Source organism: Poromitra crassiceps (assembly GCF_964638095.1).
Source record: "Poromitra crassiceps genome assembly, chromosome: 13".
NCBI classification, from domain to species: Eukaryota; Metazoa; Chordata; class Actinopteri; order Beryciformes; family Melamphaidae; genus Poromitra; species Poromitra crassiceps.
The window spans coordinates 36695628-36717284 of NC_139644.1; the positions used below are offsets into that span (position 1 = coordinate 36695628).

The following is a 21657-nucleotide window of genomic DNA, read 5'->3' on the forward strand; positions in this document are numbered from 1 at the left end:
GTCTGGACGCTCCAAGTCTGATTTGTGTCACTTGTCCCAAACCACAAGTTTCCAATCTGCTTTCGACTGATGTGACTTGAGTGCGGACGCGCAGATCCACCAAATCTGATTTGAACGTCACTCGCAACTCGTCATCAAATGCTTCTGCGCAGGAAAACCATGTCACCAACGTACGTACTGACGCCCACGTCGTTACCATAGCAACCCATGCAGATAGGCTGTTTAGGTCTGGACACACAGATCCGACTTGAGAATCAGATTTGTGGCAGTGCAGACACACTCCCAAATCAGATTTGGGAAACCAATCAAGATAATGATGATTAATGACTTTATCAGCAAATCAGATGTGCCTGTAATGTGAACATGGCCTTAGTTGTTCCAGTGCTGGGGCCCTAATTAATGTCTTGCTTGCACCTGTTTTACTTGTTGCCTTTTAGACACAAAATGGGTTAATTGGGTGGGAAGTGAAATAGGCTAAATGCCACAACCTAACACTGAACATCACTGATGATGGGTGGCACATATAGGCAACTCTGGAATGGTAAAATGACAGATGTTACTGTATGTGAGCACCCAGGAGCAGAACCAAGCACACACCCAAATTGACGCCAGATGCAGTTAGTTTCATGAGTGTGACAGGGTGACAGGGTCCACTTGAAAAAGTGGTCTGGGGCAGTGGTTCTCAAAGAGAGAGAGAGGGGGCGGGGGGGAAACAATCATACTGTCTGGGCACAGAACGAAACGGAATGAAAGCGATATTGTTCCCAGCAGTGTTGGGGGTAATTCATTACAAAAGTAACATGTCCCAGTGAGAAAGCACTGTGTTGACCACTAGGTGGTGAAGAGAAGGGGAGTTCTCTGGTTTTGTATACTTTGAATAAGGGGTGATGAATGTTACATAGGTAAAGTTACATAAACTCCCCCACATAAAGTATAGCAACCTCTTGAAAATGTTTCTGTTCGTAACTCTTGAATTGAGTCAGTGTCCTGCCCTCATGTGATTGTCATCCATTCTTTCACTTTCACATTTGCTCACTGTAAACGGGGGTGCTGGAGAGTGCAGCTGCTTCACATCCTTTGCTGCGTGGTGTAATATTAGCAAGGAAGTTGGATCATATACAAAAACAACGAGACTTTGGTATCAGAGTTTGTCGAGGAGAACAGCTACAAAGACCGTTGCCCAGAGGCTGCTGTAAAAACTGGAAATAGATCAGCTGATCTTGGTGTATTACTGTCTGCTAACAGCATGTCTGACACACAGCAAGAGACGCGTAAGTAGCCTGTAATTTAAAATGAACTCTTTTCATTCTTAGTTAACAGTTACTGTACTTGAAAGTTAAGACTTTCAATTGATTCTACCCACAAACACCATAGCACAAGTAGCCTATAGATTTACACAGGAAGTAAGATTCCTGACCTTTCTGAAGTAGGCTGTGACTTTGACTTTACGCAGCATGTTAGAATTGCAAATATAGAGTTGAGTTTCTCAAACTTTCTCATGCTGCACTTTACTTTCACTTTCATGAAAGCACATGTGGGCAGAAGAGAAAACAACTCCTGAACAATTTTTTGATGGCGTTAAAATATTTTTAAAATTAAAAGATTAATATAGGATGGATTTTCTTTTTGAGTTTTACTTTTTCCTCATGAGACCTGTAGGAACTTTCCACTGGCACTCTAAAGCACATGCCTCGCTATTTCAGCAGTTCAGGAAGCAGCTGTACTTCCTGTAGCTAAATGAAGTTCAGTAAACAAATATTGTAAAACAATACACATTGATATTGTGCAAGCTGAATACCTCCTTGAAATGTTTACAAGATATAATAACACGATAGTATATTAATTATAAATTCAAAATGTTGAACATCAATGAAACACATTTACACTATAATGACAGGAGTGTCTGTCTCTGTATCTCGAGAACCGTTGGTCGGATCGACTTCAAACTTTGTGAGTGCGCTAAGGAGGACCTGAAGGAGTGTGCCCTGTTTTTGTGCAATTCGGCACGAATCCACCTACTGCCAACAAAAAATGCAGTTTACCTCAAGAACCGTTCATCCGATCAACTTCATATTTGGGGAGTGCGCTGATGGGAACTCGACACAGTGCAGTGCGGAATTCTGTGCAATTCGGCACAACGCCACCTACTGGCAACACAGTGGTTGTAAAGTGGTTTATCTTGAGAAACGTTCGTACGATCGACTTCAAACTCGGGGAGTACGCTGGGACCCAACGGAATGCAGGGAGCTGAATTCCATGCAATTCGGCTTAGCGCCACCTACTGGCAACACAAAAAGCAGTTTATCTCAATAGCCATTCATCTGATCGACTTCAAACTTGGGGAGTGCGCTGCTGCGAACCCGACATAGAGCAGTGCCAAATTTTGTGCAATTCAGTACAGCGCCACCTACCGGCAACACAAAAAGCGGTTTATCTGGAGAACCGTTCATCCGATTGACTTCAAACTTGGGGAGTGTGCTGCTGGGAACTCGACGTAGTGCAGTGCTGAATTTCTTGCAATTTGACATAGCACCACCTACTGGCAACACAAAAATCAGTTTATCTCGAGAAACATTTGTCCGATTGACTTCAAACTTGGCGGGTGCGTTGCTGGGAACCCAAGAAATTCCAGTGGTAAACTTTGTCCAATTCAACCAATAAGATCACAGCTTTCACGTAACTCCAGAACTGTCCGTCCGATAGACTTCTGTATGTCTGTCCTTCTTGTATCTCCAGAACCGTTTGTTGGATCGACTTCAAACTTGGGGAGTGTGCTTAGGGGGACCTGACAGAGTGCAGTATGGTGGGAAGCGCCCACGGGGTGGTGCATGGGGGGATCGGGCACTGCAGTAGTGTTAGTAAAGATGAAAAGGGAAACACACACACAGTGATGATGATGGTGAGAAAGGCATGTTGGGATAAAGCCACTGTAAAGCAACCCCATGGCATACAAATAGCACAGGTTTCCACCTGCAAAATACATGCATTTAATACAGAAAAGTAAAATGTTACGTGCAGCAACTGCCGAGACCGGAGACCAAGTGCGTGCAGTTGATACGAGCCCGGAGACCAGTGCGCGAGTTGAGCCACTGCGAGCCGCTGCTAGCTCCAAGTGGATCAGTCGACCTGAGACCAGCCCGGTCACGACAGGGGCTGTGGCCAGCTGGGGAGACTCTGTAACCGCTGGCATGAGGCCATTTCCTGGTTGAAAACAGTTTCCTGGTTATGTTTAGGCATGTAAAACAACTTGGTTAAGGTTAGGGTTATAGTTTGGGTCAGGGGGTCAAGGTTAAAAACAGTTAAATCTGAGGTAAAAACTGGAGACGTCGGGGATCGAACCGGTTCTCTCGCAATGAGAACGTTGGAAGTCGGGAATGCTAGGACAGCCTGACCTCTGGCGGTCGCCTCGCGATGTATCAACTACACGCAATTGCAATGTTTTGCATATTAAAGGCATGTAATTTGAAAGTGGAAAGTCATGTTATTTGTACGCAGATGGAAGAGAACAGGCCGTGTAAAGTGAAGTGTTTCCTGTTTGTTGCCTCTACAGATCCAGAGGTGTTGAGGATCATGCTGCTTGGGAAGAGTGGGGTAGGCAAGAGCTCGAGTGGCAACAACATGCTGGGACGAGAGGAGTTTAAATCAGACATGAAGCTGCAGAGAGTCACTCCGCACTGCGAGAGGGGGGAGGGAGAGATCAATGATGAGGATTTCACTGTGAGTTTCGCTGTGATTGACACACCAGGGCTTTTTGAGACCAAACGCAAGAAGGAAGAAATTGTTCGTGAGATTCTGCAGAGCGTCAAACTCCAGGAGCCAGGGCCGCACGTCTTTGTGCTTGTGATTCCCGTGGGAAGGATGACTCAGGAAGACCAAGAGACCAACGCGGTGATCGAGATGAAGTTCGGCCCAAAGGTGTGGGACTACACCATCGTGCTGTTCACGCACGGGGATCGTTTGGAGGGAAAAACGATTAATGACGTCATCAGCGAGAGCGATGATGACCTCCGCGACTTCATACGCAGGTGCAGCGGCGGCTTCCATGTCTTCAACAACAAGGAGAAAGGAAACCAGAAGCAGGCGAAGAGCTTCCTGGAGAAGATCCAAACCCTGGTGGCCCTGAACGGAGGCTATTCTCATGGCTATTACCACACAGATTTCTACCCCACGGAGGAGAGGATGATCAGGAAAAGACAGGAGAGCCTCCTGGCAGAGAGAGATGGCATGATCAGTGATGAGGAGAAAAATCTGAAGGACCGTTACCAGGACCAAGACCTGGTGAAGGAAACGAGGAAGCTGTGGAGAGGCGAGGAGAAGAAGGCAAGAGTGGAAGCCGAAAGGGAGACGATGATGAGCAGGCATAATAAGTCCAGTTCCATGATGGTGGCCATGGTAGCATTTCTTGTGGGTTTAGCGCTTTTGTGCTTCAGGTTCTGGAACCACAAGTCCAATTAGTCCTATTCGTGCTGCTAGTGGTGATAGGTTTGATTTGGATTTTATATCCGACTATTTCAACACAAATGAGATGGGGTGATAAAAATAAATATAAATAATGTTTTGAGATATTAGGAATATTGCGCACTACGTGCGCTCCATTCCTACGGTGGGGACTTGCCCTCCTCTCCCTACTTCTACTACTCTGGAGATGATACGCCACTTGTCCTCTTCTTCTGTGGTGTTTTATCGCAGTTGGCATCGGGCCCGGTGCCACAAGGGGGCGCCAGCGGGCTTTGCACCCTCAGGTCAATTTTCTGCCCCCTCACTTTTTATTTAATTTTTTTTAGAATAGTTCATCTATAAAGGCCAGTTAGCTAATGTTTGTACCTGACATGTTTCGGCTGCTGTTTCTGCAGTCTTCATCAAATTTGATCAGTTTAAGTTAATGTAGGCTACCCCCTATAAACATAGCTCTGTTGTTTCAGAATTGGCAGGGAAGCGCTATTTGCTGTGCTTTGGTTGTCACAAGGTGTCAGAGATGTAGCTATTTATTAAATTTGAACCTCACTGCATGTTGTACTGATCATGACATGATTAAAACACACACACACACACACACACACACACACAGGGAGAGAGAGAGAGAGAGAGAGAGAGAGAGAGAGAGAGAGAGAGAGAGAGAGAGAGAGAGAAAGAAATCAGCTGCACCCAAGCACACAGCATGCCATGAGCAGAAAGACGGAGACAACGCATCTGATCACTTTATTTCTTTAATTTAATGAACCTGGCACTGACTGGCTATTATTTTGTTTAGTTTTTGTTGATTTTTGCAGCAATTGTTTATTCTATGACTTTTCAAAGACATATATGTTCAGAGTGCTCCAGACAGGTCCCGCATTTCACGTTATGCAAAGCTCAGCTCTATCAATGCCTTAATCTGCTGCTGTGAAATAAATGTTTTATTTGATTTTGAATAGTAGTCTTTCTTGTGTTGTTATTGCGCTTTTCAGAGGTTATTATGGTTAAAACGTCCAGAAATAGGCATAGCGGGTATATAACCTATGTTTTACGATATAAAAATATCAGCCCCCTCCCCAGTTATAACCACCCCCTTAAGTCATTTCATCCTGGCGCCGGCCCTGGTTGGCATCCTTTATGTTGCATCACCACCTCCTTCTGGATTTATTCATTTTTCATTTATTTAATGTGACTCATTGACCATGATCACATGGTATGGAGCACAAACAAAACATACAAAAACAATATACAATGGCACACGGCATGGCTAGAGCATTACGTCATTTAAACAGAGGCAGGACATTCTTCAGAAAAGCACCTAGTTTACACATAACTCTTGTTCTGTCTGATTGTAGTAGTAAGATCAGTTTAAACATAGATGGGCGAGTTAAATAATATCTGAGTAAATATAACTCTCTGAAATGTACAGTTTAAAGGTTACAGATCCTCATACTTCTATGCAGTCCTTTATATCTGCCAACAACCTGGGGGATTCTGGTGTTATTAACCCTGAAGTTACACATTGCATGTCTATACTTTTGGTTTACATACAACAGATACTTTTCCAGTTTGAGCTCTTGTTTGAATTCTACATACAAGTCACAAGATGTCATGCTTCTGAGCTCACTTTGCCATCTCATAAACTGATCCTTAAGACTCTGCTCGACAGTTAGCTTCAACCAGTCAGTGCTGTTGCACTGCTGTGTAAGCCAGAGGTAAGACAAGCCACAGTCATCCGGTATCTGTTTGACCCGCACCACCCACGACCCACGGCGACGCATAGATGCCAGAGTTGTGCAAATCAAGCAGGCAGTTATACATGATACGGTTAAGTTTGTTCTCCTTGTCTTCAATCAACCTTGCCCAGTAGCCGATCATTATTGTTTTGACAGTGACACAGAGTGGGTATCTCCCCAGCTCCCCATAGACCATATTGTTACACATTGTCGTTTTAACTTTCAAAATGTACTTGAGAAAGCTGAGGTGTAGCTTTTCCAATATATCTATTTTTTCAAACCCCCAAGCTTCACACGAATAGAACATAACTGGTAAAACCAACTTGTCGAAAAGGTCCAGTGTGATATAGGTAAATCATATTTTCTACATTTGTAAAAAAGGGAAAACATAGCACGAGAGGCTTGCTTATGCAGCTCCTCAATGGCTTAAATTACTTAAATGTCTTAAATGATGCATTATAATTCATAATGACACCAAGATACTTAAAACAATGGACAGTTTCTAGGTTCTCCCCATTACAGATCAACTTAAATTTATGAATGTCAACTTTTCGATAACCAAAAACTGTGACTTTAGTTTGATCACTATTAACCTTTCATTTCCATTTCTGACCAAATTCACACATATGGGAGTCTATTGCTTTCTGTAACCCTTCTTTTGTTGTGGACATGATAATTGTGTCGTCCGCGTACATCAGTACCATAAGATGCATGTAATTATCTATCACTGTATCAACAAGATTGATAACCTGACAGCTGTTAGTAGATAGGCTAATCCTCTAAATCATTCATGAACAATGCAAACAATAATGGAGAAAGGTTTTCACTCCTCCTAGGCTTACACAAAATTCTGATTTAACACCATTTACAAAAACACATTACTTGATATTTTTGTACATATTCATTACCACATCCAATAATTTGCCGTGACTTTCCTGGAATTGTACTACTTGGAAATCCTGCTGTGCCTTTTAACTGACGCTGTGGGGATTAAAGATGGGGTAATGCAAAACTGAATGCTCGTTCTCTGGTGGATTCCATTTTACTTTATCAGTTGCAGGACAAAACGTAACGTGTGTTTGTATACTTGCATAACCTTTCCTCTCAAGACAGTAACAAGGCCATTCCTTACTAAGCACGTGTTAACTTCAGAGTGACCCAGACAAATGGGCTCAGCAAGACTATTTTGATGTATTTCAAAAGTAGTAATTCAAAGTATTCAGAATCTTTCTTAACTTGAGTATTCTAATGGAATATGGTACAAAAATACATTTTAGGCAGTATTATTATTATTATTATTCAGTATTCTGTCATGGAGTAGTAACCCTCCCAACACAGAAGTAAGTTAGGTTGAATATGATTGTATTTTAGTGTTATTTTCAAATAGAGTAACGTGTTGCTGCTGTGTGGTTCTGTGGGAGTGCCAGCCTGCTCTGAGCCTGCTAGGTTGACTGCATTGACTGTATGTCACGGAAAAAACAGAAGTCTCCACTGAACTGAATAAAAGTCAAAAGGCAAGAAATGTCTTTGTTGGGTTTTTATTCTCAAGGGAAAAGAGCCCCGACTAGCGCCGGAGGCTGTCTCTTATGGTGAAACATACACAATACAAGAGATAATGCAGTTAATCGACAGCACAGCAATATTCCAGAGTCAGCAGTCACATGATTTCAATAATGGTATACAATACAATAAACCTGATGTCAGGCAGGGGAAGTTCAGCTTGCTCAAGAGTTCACCCAATATGTCTTCTTTGACACTTAAGTCTAGTTTGATCATTGTAATAGTGGCTTAATTACACAATGAGTCAAAATGGAGGCCCAGACTTATACAAAGTGACATCAGAAGTCTGGCACAGCACATGATACTAATAAGATCCCAATTAACGTACTGATTCGAACAATATCAAGAGACATGATAGTGAACGGACAAACCGGTTGCTCAAATTGCCAACAAACTTTCAAAACAAAATGCGCAAAAGGGTACAATCGGTGGAAACCTTTAACATGCACTAGCCCAGAACCTCAATTTATTTTTCCCAGCGGAATCACTAAATGATACCACGGCCCGTGGAGAGAGCAGGCTCTGCAACAACGTACTGAGCAGAGGACCGGCCCTTGCAAATGACTCAAATTGCCACCCCAGAAATACACTTGTAAGTACACAGGTTCAGCACCATGGAGAGCTCCAGAGTGGAGCAGCACACAAGTTGAGCACAGTTTAAGTCAGCCAGTGAACGCTGGAGCAGCACACAGGTGCTCCAGAGTGGAGCAGCACACAGGTGAGCTGAGTTGTATTCAGCCACTGAAGAGGACTATATGAAACCCCTCTGGGGAGAGAGAGGAGAGGCTGCATGCCAACTCTATGAGTGAGGCCTGACTAAATGACCAGTCACACAGGGACGAGTATTCTGCCAGTACGTACAGTATGTACAGAAAACAATATATATGTCATTTGAAATCTATTTTGAGTGAACAAAATGTATTTTTATTCGCAAATATACATTATGTTGTGTCTTTTATGTAGGTTCTAAAATGGATCATCAATGAGGGTTCAGAGAATCGAGCCATGATTTAAGTTGAATTGTTTTTTTTTCACATTGTCAATTACACATGGAAACAGAATACAACCCTAAAGTAAAAATAAAACACTTCTGCTTCCATAATATTCCTATAGGAGCTCATCAGTGTGTTTGTGGCATTGAGTTTATAGTGACTCATCATCATCATCATCATCATCATCATCATCATCATCATCATCATATTCAATATTAAGTAACACATTTCCCAGACAAGTGTTTTTTGTCCTTTCTTGCACACAGTAGTTTATCTTTCTTCTCACCAAACCCCCCTCTCTCTCTCACTGTTGATGTTGAAGCAACAGTATGTGTAAGGCCATGCAGCAGTATCAGTGTGTTAGCTGTGCTTGCTGTGACTGACCTCTGCTGGCTGTGTGGGGGAGAAGCAGCCACTGAAACAATCAACTGGGTCAAAAGATACTCGACTGTTTTATAAGTAGGTAAACCTGAGAGCAGATCAACAATCTGACCTCTTTAACAAACAAAAGCATTTCAAAATGGACGGATGGATGGATTTGAGCCATGTAATTTGACTGCCTCGCTCTACCGACTTCCTCCATGTTTTTGTTGTTTGTATATAGCCTATAGTTTTACATCGTGTTTCACACTCACACACACACACACACACACACACACACACACACACACACACACACACACACACACACACACACACACACACACACACACACACACACACACACACACACACACACACACAAAATGCCTTGTCTTACATGAAGTATTTTACTATCTTGACAAGCCATACAAATACAATTTATTATTTTATTTAAAAACAAATCTACATTAGAATGGCTATACCAGTTAGCTGTGGAAAAAACATTTTTAAATGCGTTATCTTAAATTAATCTTAGAAACACAAATGATTAGCCTCATCTGTGTGACTACTGACTGACAGGAGAGATGATCATAGGGGCAGAGTTTTTACCACAATCATTCTTACAGGGACTGAAGAATGGGTAGAGTTTCTCAGTGAAGTGAAGTAAAGGAGTAGATAAGAGCAGCAGCATCTACGTCATAAAAGGAGACCAGACCCTCCTCATAATCCACAAACACCCCCACCTTCTGAGGCTTCATCTTCAGAGAGAGAAGGACAGCAGGGCCAGCAGCAGCTTTGTACTCATTTCCATTCCTCAAACATATTATCCAGAAGCCATCCTGTGGTCTCGCTTTGATTAATCCCTTCCTGTTGATCGAGCCTCTGGTCACTCCTAAGTCCCACTCAGTCTTCCCTTTAACCTGAACCTCGTAGTAAAACCTTCCTGAAGAGAAGCTCTGCTTTCCTAAGACACTGACACAAGCAGAGAATCTCTCTGGGTTGTCTGGGAGATTCTTCTTTACATCACCACATTTTACTTTCAAGTCCAGGTCTTTATGTTTTATGTTGTTTTTAACTTACCGGTATTATGGTTTGACGGTTGATTGTACTGTTGCTGTCTTTACATGTGTAACTGTTGTATGAGCTGCTGTATGAACAGGTCACACTTGTAAATGAGACTTTGGTCTCAATGTGATTTTACCTGTTTAAATAAAGGCTAAATAAAAAATAAATAAAAAATAAAAACTCTCCTTTTTTTGTGTGCTTATGATTGAGTGTTATGTTCTCTTTCTGTTTTGTGCAGTTTTATTCACATTGCGCATGTATTTGTATGTGTGTATTTGTATATCATGTATATATGTGTGCATTTGTTTGTACATGTATATGTTTGTTCATTAACTGAACATCATAACTAAATGTGTGTCTGTATTTGTCTCTTTTTTATGGCAGACACAAGACGTGGAGGTGGAGAACACAGGAACAGTGAGAAGAAGCTGTATCTGCTAAGAAGTACACACACACACATACACACAAGAAGAAGAAGAATGAAACTGTGACAAATTGATAAAGCTTTCATAAAAGTATTTTTTCCCAACAGGCCCTCAGTATGTATATTTAATTATAATTGAGATAATGAGGGTTTTTTTTGTGATCAAGTTTTTATTTTATTTTAATGAAGGGGTTACAGGTACAAACAAAGTCAGGTCATATTATCTAGAGTATAAAAACACACATAATCATTGGACTTTTTGTCACAAGGAAAGAAAGAGAGAAAAATAAAAGTTCTCTATCATAATGCCCATTGAGCTATATATGTCGATGATAATGCCTGATACCTGAGAAATTGAGTTTGTGTGTAGTGTATAGTTTGGGTTGTGTTTTGTAGGCATCATTTTGGCCTGAAACTTGCAGAGATTTTGGCCTGAAACTTGCTTGGCTCGCGCCACAATCTGTCCCTCCCATAGTTTCTGAACTCTAGTCAGTTAGTGTGTATATGTACACATATAAACATACACATGGAATACACAGTGTCAGTGTAATTAGCTGCACTGAGTAATTTATCACATTAACCCAATCATCTCACCATGATAAAAAGATCAAACGTTTGGCTCCACAAATTCAAGCTACAGACTGTTTAGGTTTAGAATCAGTATGTCTGAAGTTGATGTTTGTTTGATTAAATCAGGCATTTATCATTATAACTAAGTTTAAGCGACCAGTCTCTAGCAGTAGTATTACATACATTTTAATAAGACACAATAATACAAAATTGATTAAACATTAAGTACCTTTTCCTACGAGATAATAATCTGGAATTTATTAAAACAAGATTTAAAGGTCCCATACCATGCTATTTTTAGCTGTATCAAACATGTCTCATGGATCTTTAAAACAAGGTTATACATTCTGTTGCAAAAAAAAACAATGAAATCCAGCCCCTAGCTGTGGGACCTCTCTGTCCTCTGTCTCCCTCTTTAACTATGCGCTGTTAAGATAAGATAAGATCAGATAAGATAAGATAAGATAAGATCAGATCAGATCAGATAAGATAAGATAAGATAAGATGATCTGTTGGGATAGATCCATCTTTGGTGCAGTTGATTGTTTTCTGTATTTGTTTCCATTCTACACAGCTTTGCTACAGACAACCAGGTTTGCTCTTCCACATTCAGTTGGCAGGGCGGTGCTGCAAACGGGCAAATTAGTCAGTTAAAACATCTCATTTTGAGACACTTTATTTCCTGGGGACCATGGGCCCTATCATGGCAAAAGCGGTAAATTTGCATTTGCACTTGTTTTGCGCTCGTTTAACTCCAGTTGAATGCAAATTGGGGGCGTGCATGGGGTAGGCGTGCCACATGCCAAACCAGGCGTGTCCGTGCAAAATGCGGGGACACAGATGGCATTCTCCTATCATCAGCATGCCACCATTATTCTCCGTGCTGCGCTGCACAGTGCAGCGGAATTCCTTTTGGATACATCATTACGCACGGACGTGCCATGCCAGGACATGAAATTCTGCTGCTAAAATTGGGTAACCAGCAGATTATTCAGTGATGCAATCAACTATAATTCACTGAGAAACCTTTATCACATCGCAAAGAGGGGGTTAATGGCAAATTAATTGAGAAAACTTGGACACCTTCACCTATCCCATAATCCGGAGGCTCTTTGGGCACCACAGACGATCTGTCGACAAGCTCTCTCCATCTCTCTCTGTCCTCGGCACGCAGCTCTCACTACTGTTTCACCGAGTTTGAATTGAGTCCACTCTAAATCCTCCCATCTTTTCTTTTGTCTCTGCCGTTTCCCCGCTGCAAACACGTTTCTATTGTCCAGTCAACAAAATAACCCGAACTGCATCAAATCACAGATGAATGACTTGAACAGTCTTGAACAGACTTGAATCTTAACTCATTGAGTGCCAGCCACTTTTGGAGAACGGACGCTCCCAGTGCCAGAGTTTCAGAGCGTTTTCAGTGATTTCTCGAGGCCCACAGAATATTGTGTGATATTACTATGTAAACACCAAACACGCACAAAGAACGATGAGACTCTATTGTATCAGCAGCAAAAAAAAGTTTATTGATATCATTTTCCGTTCTTAACTTATCAGCCGGAGAAGATAGGTCAAAAACAGAAAAAATTGGCGTTTCCATCTAGAAGCTGAGATATTGAGCCTTTTGTGAAATATAGCATTTCAAGCAAATCACTGACTCTGAAACTAATATTTTCTGACCTGAAACATCTGAACAGTAATTTCCTTCAATATAACAGCACCCCCACCCCCCCTCTACTGCAAACTCCTCCTCCGTGGGTGTGTCATGATGTTGCTGCTCGCTCTGAGTGCTGCTTGTGTCAGGCGAGTCTGCTGCCTGGATGGCGGCCGCTCGTCGGGGCAGTCTGGATCAGGCTCGCTCGTTTCTGGGGTTTCGGTTGTGAGCTGTGAAGCTGCGTCCGATTCTGGGCTTTCTGGGCTTTCTGCTGCCCTGCGTGCCCCACCCCCCTCCTCCTCCTCCTTGGGAGTGTCTCTGGGGCTCTGCTGCGTTTGCTCTCGCTCTGCTTTTGCTCTGACTCTGCACTGAAAAGTGCGCTGCATCCCCCCGCTTTTTCACATCGTGTCGCCGGCTCCCAGCTGAGAATAATGTAACTTTTCAGAAAGACGCTGGTGTTGCCAACTAAATCATATGGAGGGGCTATTGCAGCGGAGACGGAGGGGCTGTGGCAGCAGATTGACTGCTGTTCACAGGCACAGCTAACGTTATGCTTCATGCATATCCATCGATGCGATTTCCATTTCCTCATGACTTCTTCTCTCTTTTCTCCTGGCCTTTCTCTAATCTGGAGAGCACTGTCGCCACCTAATGGGTCGGTAAAATAGCTTTTACACATTCAACATGCCCCAAAATTTTACAGGAGATGGATCTGGCTTTGATCCACGTCCCACCGTCAAAAAACGCAATTGACGACTTTAGTCGTCTTTGGCACTCAATGAGTTAACAGGTATATGATGTGATGGTGTTGTTATGAGATAGGGATAATATATACAGTCAATGGAGATAGGCCTATCCAAATTACGCATGGCGAGAATTACAGCATATAGCCTATGCCTCATGCAAACTGTATTACAGGGACTGCGGGAATCTGATTGGTTTGATTGATGTAATGCCCAGGCATTGGTAGGGATCACCTGTGAATAATTCTGGTCGTTAACACCGCCCAAATCCCGTTTGCCCGATGCATAAATGACTTGGCACACCTCCAATTTCCGCCTGTACCCGTCGTTGTGCTGAGTTACGCACCCCTGCCAAGTATTGCATCCCCATATATTGGGGCTGTTTTAACTTAAAAACAGGGAGGTCACATCTACCCAAACAAGTATATCATTTTTAAACAGTTACGTTTCTGTATAAATCATTACAATATGATCCCGTGAGGTGGGGACGAGTTTGGCGGTGGGGGTGCAAAACTCGGCATAACACCTGGACACGTGCGCGAGGCGGACTGCTATCGTCGCTGAAGGGACGATAGCATAAGACACACGTTAAGGCACGCAGACAGGTGCGCAAGCACAAAAAGTGAATAGCGCCTGTACCAAGATAGGGCCCCATGTGTTTTGAGACTTCCATTATGTATAGCACACCCCCAAGTCCTTTATAAGCAAAGAAGCAAGGAAATCTTGTTTTACACAAGATGGGATCTTTAAAATACCTCAGATTACTGAGAATAACTATACTGTATGTCTGTTTTCAAATGAATACAGCTGAATGTTAAGTGGTTCAAAAGTTAAATCTAATGATACTGATCTATGATACTGTGACTGTTCAAATTAAAGTTTGATCAAAAGAGGAATTAAAACAAAACCTTTGCAGGTTGATCATTCATGAATCATGACACCTGAACACTGAGCAACACAGCTGATCAGCTAGGTTCTCCTCATCAGGACCAGACACAAGTCTGCTGATCAGCTAGGTTCTCCTCATCAGAACCAGACACAAGTCGGGTTTCCATCCACCTGTTTTGATGCAAAATTTAAATTTGCGCATAAAAAAACTGAGTGGAAACATTGCAAAATTTGCAAAAAAAAAAAAATCGCAAAAAAAGTAAGTTTTCACGGGAGGTCGAAAAAGTCGGGTGTAGCGATAAAAGGAAAATGCGATACGTGCAGTGGAAACAGATGAAGCGATATTGCGTTGTCTCTCCATTCAAAAACCGCAGTTTGCCTTGATCACTGCAAAACATCACATGACATGCCGTGTAGCCTACACAATAAGGCTACACACAGTAAATAATGGTAAATACGCAGCACAATACCCGCTGTGGTAAACAGCCTCAAACACGAGGTGATTGACAGCTCTATAATTCGCATAATAGCAGTGGATGGAAAAAAAAATCACATTTTCTTTTGCGGACTTTCTGAAAATTCAATAAAAATGTGCAATACCTTTGGATGGAAACCCAACTACATTCTGTATTTCATTGTTTCTTTTCAGAAACACTTTTGAGGTCAGATGGGAAAATATCCCAAGGGTCCAGCCCAGGATCATGCTTCTCCCAGTCGGGCTGAAGAGGAGGATTGTTTAAAGCCAACAAACAACCCAACCAGTAGCATTCGGCAGCAAGAGCTGCTTTGTGTTCCAGGTAACCAGGAGTCTGCAAAATTAGAAGGTAAGAAATTGCAGTTTTACATGTTGAATCTAGCAAATTGAAGGTAAATTAAAACAAAATTTCCCATTCCCATTTGGTCCACAAATTGGGGCACAAAAGACATACCGCAACAATATCTTCTTTTTTGCTGTGATGCAGAGCCATTTGTAGATTTTGAACAGTTAATCGTTTGTACTCTGTAACCTGTAAGAAAGAAAGAATGCTGATAAAAGTATAGTAACACAATTTAAAGCAGGACTAAACCCCAAAACACTTTTTTCAGCTTTTAACCATTATGGCTTTTGGGGTCAGAATTTCCACATTTGAGACCAAACTGATAATATTCTACAAAGTTTATCATTTTCAGCAGCATAGTGCCCTCTATGGGTTCAAACCTGCTTTGTTTGGGGGGCCTCAAATTAATGGATGATTTGGTACATCGTTACGTCACGGTGATATTTGCGCGTGGTGTACTTCAATGTGAATCAATTGTATTATCAGCTTTATTTTATGCATTAAATGAAGCGCGAGCCGTTCGGGTGCTGGGATAACGTAATGCATTATGGTATACTGTACTATACATTATGGTAATGCTACTGTGGCTAATGCTAGCGGCTAACAAGTTACTTTGCATGGCAGTAAAACGCCACTGAATGACCAAATTGATATCACTTTTAACCATTTCGAGTAGTCCATATGGACCATCAGCATTGGTTAGTTGTTTATAACGTGGCTATCTTTATAACATACTCTATCTCTGATACACTGAAAATACTGCCTGTCATGCAAAAAAATAAAGAGGGGTTGGGACGTGGGTCAATGATTTCATTTGACAGTTCTGGGCACTGGAGTTGGCGTTGGCCAATCCTGGCGTGTTCCGCCACAAATCGAGTGTGTTCTGGCGCTAAGTGAGTGCGTTCCGGGACAACCAGGCTCTCTGAGGCACGAGCCACTTACATTAACTTTAGGAGCAGTGCGGTAAATACAATATTCCTGGAATGCGAGTTTATTAACAAACCAGTTATATCCTCTGCATTCTACATCAAATGAAGACATTACCGTTTGTTTTATTTTATATGTTGCATACTTATTGGCCAAGTTATTAGTTAGTTTATGGGCTAGACATTCTGCCAGGGTACAAGGGACTATAGGCGGCCATCTAGCCTGCAGAATTTTCAAATCAAGTAGAATACCGTTTTGCCAGAAATAATAATAAACTTGTGTTTTCTATAGCGCTTTTCAAGGACTCAAAGCCCTGTACAAAAAGAAACACTAAAGGGGCGGGGACGACGTAAGTGCAACAGACAATGGACAAACACAGCAGGCACACAGGGATAGGCAGGGGGAGCTAGGAGAAGGCAGAGGAGAAGAGATGGGTTTTGAGATGGGATTGGAAGACAGTGAGTGAGTCTGGGGGGTTTAGTCCCCCTTTAATGTGTCAGTTTGTATCAGTAGCCCCACAGTACCTTCTGAGGTTGGTCTCTGTTGGGCTTGTTCAGGTCAAACATGTTCTCTATGTTCTCTTTCTTTTTCTCCATTTGCTCTCTTGCTCGCTCAAACATGTCCTGTGAATACCAATAATTTATTTTTTGTCACAGTCATAAAGAAATGCAGTAATGAGAAAACCGTGCTAAAATGGGATGATAAAACACAAAGAAGAGATCAAATGTTTCAAAACAAACTAAGCAAATAAACAATGTTTGTGAAACAAAATGTAGTTTCCAAACAGCACCAGTATATTAGAGCCACAGATTGCACCGTACCTGAATCAAACGTTGGGCTGACTTGATATTGTCACCCTCTGATTTCCATTGGTCTTTGAATTTAGGCCACTGTCTAATTCTGAGTATGTTGTACATCTCTGTCAGTCGAGTTTTATTGACTGGGCTGTTCATGTCCTCAGCCTCTCCGGTCTTTATTGTAAGAGCCATGTCCCGTGCCACTCTATGCAAGGAGAGATGAACACAATAAGATTCCTCATTTATCTTTTATTTATTTTTTTATTATGACTTTGTTTTTTCTCTACTTTATTTACATGCTTAAACTTCCCAAGGCAACACTAAAGCAAATTGCAATTTATTTTTCAAAATATTGCATGTACCTGTCTTTGAATGATTTCAATTCTGCCTCTTTTTCTTGCTGGGTGGCTCTGTAGGGATAAAATGTAGTGTGAAAATGTCTCAACAAGTTCATAAATAAATAAGTGAATGTAACAACATGTAACACATTCAAGTGACAGGATTCTATTTTTTCAATTTACTAACAATAGCTTTTATGTGTCCAATCCATTGTCCACATCTTAAAGGAGAATTCTGTTTTTTTGCAACCTGGACCTTATCGTGCATTCCTTTATAACTGGGAACTGGTAATCTTACGACTTCAAAGGTCACGAGCTGGGATGGTGATGTCACCATTCCAAACTCGTATCGTGCATTCCTTTATGGTAAAATGGTAAATGGCCTGCATTTATATAGCGCTTTTATCCAAAGCGCTTTACAATCAGTAGGTACATTCACCCATTCATACACCTCATGCACACCATCAGGAGCAATTTGGGGTTCAGTATCTTGCCCAAGGACACTTCGACAGACTGGAGGAGGTGGGAATCGAACCACCGACCTCTTTTATCCAAAGTGATTAGTGGACTGGACAACCCGCTCTACCTCCTGAGCTACAGCCGCCCCTTTATAAGTGGGAACTGGTAATCTCACGACTTCAAAGGTCATGAGCTGGGAGGTGACGTCACCAGAGCTGGTATTTCCCATTCCAAACTCGTAGGAGCCTCAGCAGTCCCGACCTAAAAAATCCCAGATGGCTGCGCCGCGCAACAACAGTAGTTATAATCATAGTAATGTTGTTTAGCACTTCTGTTTTGTTTGTGTTTCATTAAATCCGTTGTACACACAGCACTGCATAACATCTATCTGTGTGGACATGAGGCTGCAGTGTTTGTATGCGCAAAATGCCGCGAAATGCCATGTTATCAACTGTTATTGCTAACAATGGCTAGCCTGGCTAGCGACTGGATCTGACCAATGAACAGTGAACTTCTCAGCTCGTTTTCTGCAAATGGAATGCTATCAAAATGGATGTGATGTCATTTAGCCTCCACATCCCAGTTATTTTGCGATAAAGGAACACACGATAATCGTGCGTTCCTTTATCCTTTATCCTTTATTATTTCCAGCTTTAAATATGATTTTTAAACATGCAGTATGTAATTTTCGGCCGCTAGGGGTCACTCTCCTGAAACCTCTCTCAAAACAATGACATGAATCGTGCATTCCTTTATAACTGGGGACTGGTAATCTTACGACTTCAAAGGTCATGAGCTGGGCGGTGACGTCATCAGAGCTGGTATGTCCCATTCCAAACTCGTAGGAGTCTCAGCAGCCCCAACCTCAAAAATCCAAGATGGCTGCGCCGCGCAACAACAGTAGTATAATCGTAGTAATGTTGTTTAGCACTTCTGTTTTGTTTGTGTCTCATTAAATCAGCTGTACACACAGCACTGCCTAACATCTATCTGTGTGGACATGAGGCTGCAGTGTTTGTATGCGCAAATTGCCGCGAAATGCCATGTTGTCAATTTTATTGCTAACAATGGCTAACAATGGCTAGCCTGGCTAGCGACTGGATCTGACCAATGAACAGTGAACTTCCCAGCTCAAGTTTTCTGCAAATGGAACGCTAACAAAACGGATGTGATGTCATTTAGCCTCCACATCCCAGTTATTTTGCGATAAAGGAACGCACCAGAAGGTCGTGCGTTGATGACTCCACAGCCACAAGGAATTGTGGGATGCAGCATTAGCCGCGTTAGCTTGATAATGCAGAAAAAGCATCTTCCTTGCGTTAGCTTGTTAATGCAGAAAAAGCATCTTCCTTTCTTCAGCAACCAAGCAACGGATTTTCATCACTTATTTAATTGAAGGTGTGACTTCTACTTGCTAACAAATTAATGTTTTGGTCACCAGTGACCCCAGAGAAGCTTAATTTAGCCTACGTGTGGCGGGGGGAAGCGAGGTCCTGAGCAGGAGCTGTGCGCTGGAGTTTTGTGTCCCCGCTCCTCCTTCAGTAGGAACGTTTCTCCTTGGTTCTTTTTAGCAGCGTTTTCGGGAAAGAGGCGATGACGTCTATATGCGATCATGTGAAACGCTCCGTGTCTTTGAATATAATTAAGGATTCCTCTGGGTTGGGACATTGTTGGAAACATTGAAGATAATGTAATTAGACAACAAAAAAGTGTATGACGGTCTACTATTTTTTTGATAATTTAATGTAATAATCTTACAGAAGTTTAGGCTACATATTGCATAAAGTCACCCTGAGAAGTTTGTTTTGATTAGCATCAGCAGAAAGGATAATCAGTTCTGATTGCCAGCTAAAAACGAGGAATACGGGGCATGTGAAAGGCTTATATTTACCTCCTATAAATAGCTTTTTTTCAGAGCAGCGGCTCATATCCTTATTATATCATACTGTAATAATGTGCTCCCGGACCGGAATGAAGGAGGAAGGAGACAAAGGTCGACTTGCAATTCCGTGCATTTATTACAGTTCTAGGTCTCTCTTAACAGGCTTAGACCTACAGCCATAACAACAAGAGCATTTCCTAGCTCTTCCTCTCGTTAGCCGGCTTCTAACATTCTCCGCCAAAACACACTCTTTCCCGCCGACAAAATGGCTGCTTCCCGCTCAACCAATCCCCAGCGAGCTAGCCACCCCACATGACCCCATGTCCCCTTCAGGTGCGGTACTCTATTCACAGCCGCGTTCAAGTGCTGTGGGACACTCTCTACAACACCCCCACGAACTGAACCCCACCCTCTGACAACCCCATGTTTACTGGCAACCCCACATCGCTACAATACAGACAACGAGGAAATAACGGCAACCAAACCTGGGTATATAAATACGTTTTAAAAGAAAACACATTACTTTGTGGGACATTTTCTGAAATCCAGTAGCCTACATTAAAGAAATGTGATAAACATGTTATCCTTAACATGTTGCATGCCTGTTACATTATGTTAACCCTTTACAAATAGTGTTACTGTACCGAGGCAACTATGTCAAGCCAATATGATTCATATTTCATTGTAATTCAGTATTTAATTACCATTAAAGTAATGTTCAGATAAAGATTTACCTCGCCTTGTCAAGTCTCTTCTTGTAATGGTCTTCCATTTCTTTCATTCTGTGTTAAAAGAATCTTAAATTGTTATTTTCATTAAACCAGATTCAGTGTAATTCATAACTCTAAATGTATAGGCTAGTTCATGGGATGTTTTTTGGGGATTGTCAGTTCCATAAAATAAATACAGTATTTACAAAAACCCACCTGCTGCTATGTTCTTGTTCCTTCTTTTGACACAAAGGGCAAGCTGCAGCTTTCTCAGACCTTTGTGTAAAGGAAATGGAAATTGTAGTCAGGATAAGATGTCTGTTTCTGTATTGTGCCAAGTTTCACTGTTTGTGGTTGATTGATTATTCAGCATTCAAAGATATTTGGGAAATTGCAGAGGCAAAGTTTCAGTATTTGCCAGCTAGTCCCCCACTAACAAAATTTTGTCATCGATTTGGCTCCATCAGTTTCCATGAAAGAAACTCCCTACATACAGTAGGCTATTTCAATCATGAGAGAACAGTGGGTAAAATTTGACAAGCAAACTTTATTCACAGATAGCATGGCAACTAATTTTGGCGTAATGACTCCGTGGTAAGATTACCCTCTTCTTGTGGTGAGAGAGGAGGGCATCTGCTCAGTCTAGTATAGGCCTAGCATAAATCCCAATTCTATCAAAATAAGAAACAATGAAATAATAAAGTGCATCAGTTAACATTTGTAGAGACCACCTGGAGACCTCCTGACCTTCGGGTGGTCTCTGGGGGGAGGGGGGGGGGGGGGGGTGCATTAGAAAACCTACTGTTGTGATGCAATATCAATAACTTTTGAAAATTGTAGATTTGTGAGATTTTGACCATGTACCTGGTCATCCCATACATTTTCTGAATGGTCTGGTGTCTAGATTGTGGCTGTAGTTTCATGAGGCTGTGATTATCCAGAGCTGAAATACAGTAGGTCATTTTATACAGTAAGGTAAAAAATGCTCTTAAACAAACCTTTGGCCATGATGTGGCTCGTCTCTGCGAGGCTGTTGGTATTGGTCTCTGTCATCTGGGTGTTGGCTGCACAAGGAGCAGGTGGTTATACAGCATATTTTCAATTTACTGACTATATACAATATATATATCTATATATATATATATAGATATATATATATATATATATATATCTATATATATATATCTATATATATATACAGTATACAGTATATATATATATATATATATATATATATATATACAGTATACAGTATATATATATATACCAGACAATA

General features: G+C 41.7%; 1 protein-coding gene across 1 annotated transcript; it reads left to right on the forward strand.

The window, feature by feature from the left end:
- Window positions 1-1108: 1108 nt before the first annotated feature.
- On the forward strand, window positions 1109-5379 carry LOC310788672 (GTPase IMAP family member 7-like). The gene is made up of 2 exons (XM_083650211.1): window positions 1109-1271; window positions 3551-5379. Exons 1-2 carry the CDS (start codon window positions 1247-1249, stop codon window positions 4453-4455), a joined length of 930 nt encoding a protein of 309 aa, XP_083506337.1. The 5' UTR covers window positions 1109-1246; the 3' UTR covers window positions 4456-5379.
- The last annotated feature ends 16278 nt before the right edge of the window (window positions 5380-21657 follow it).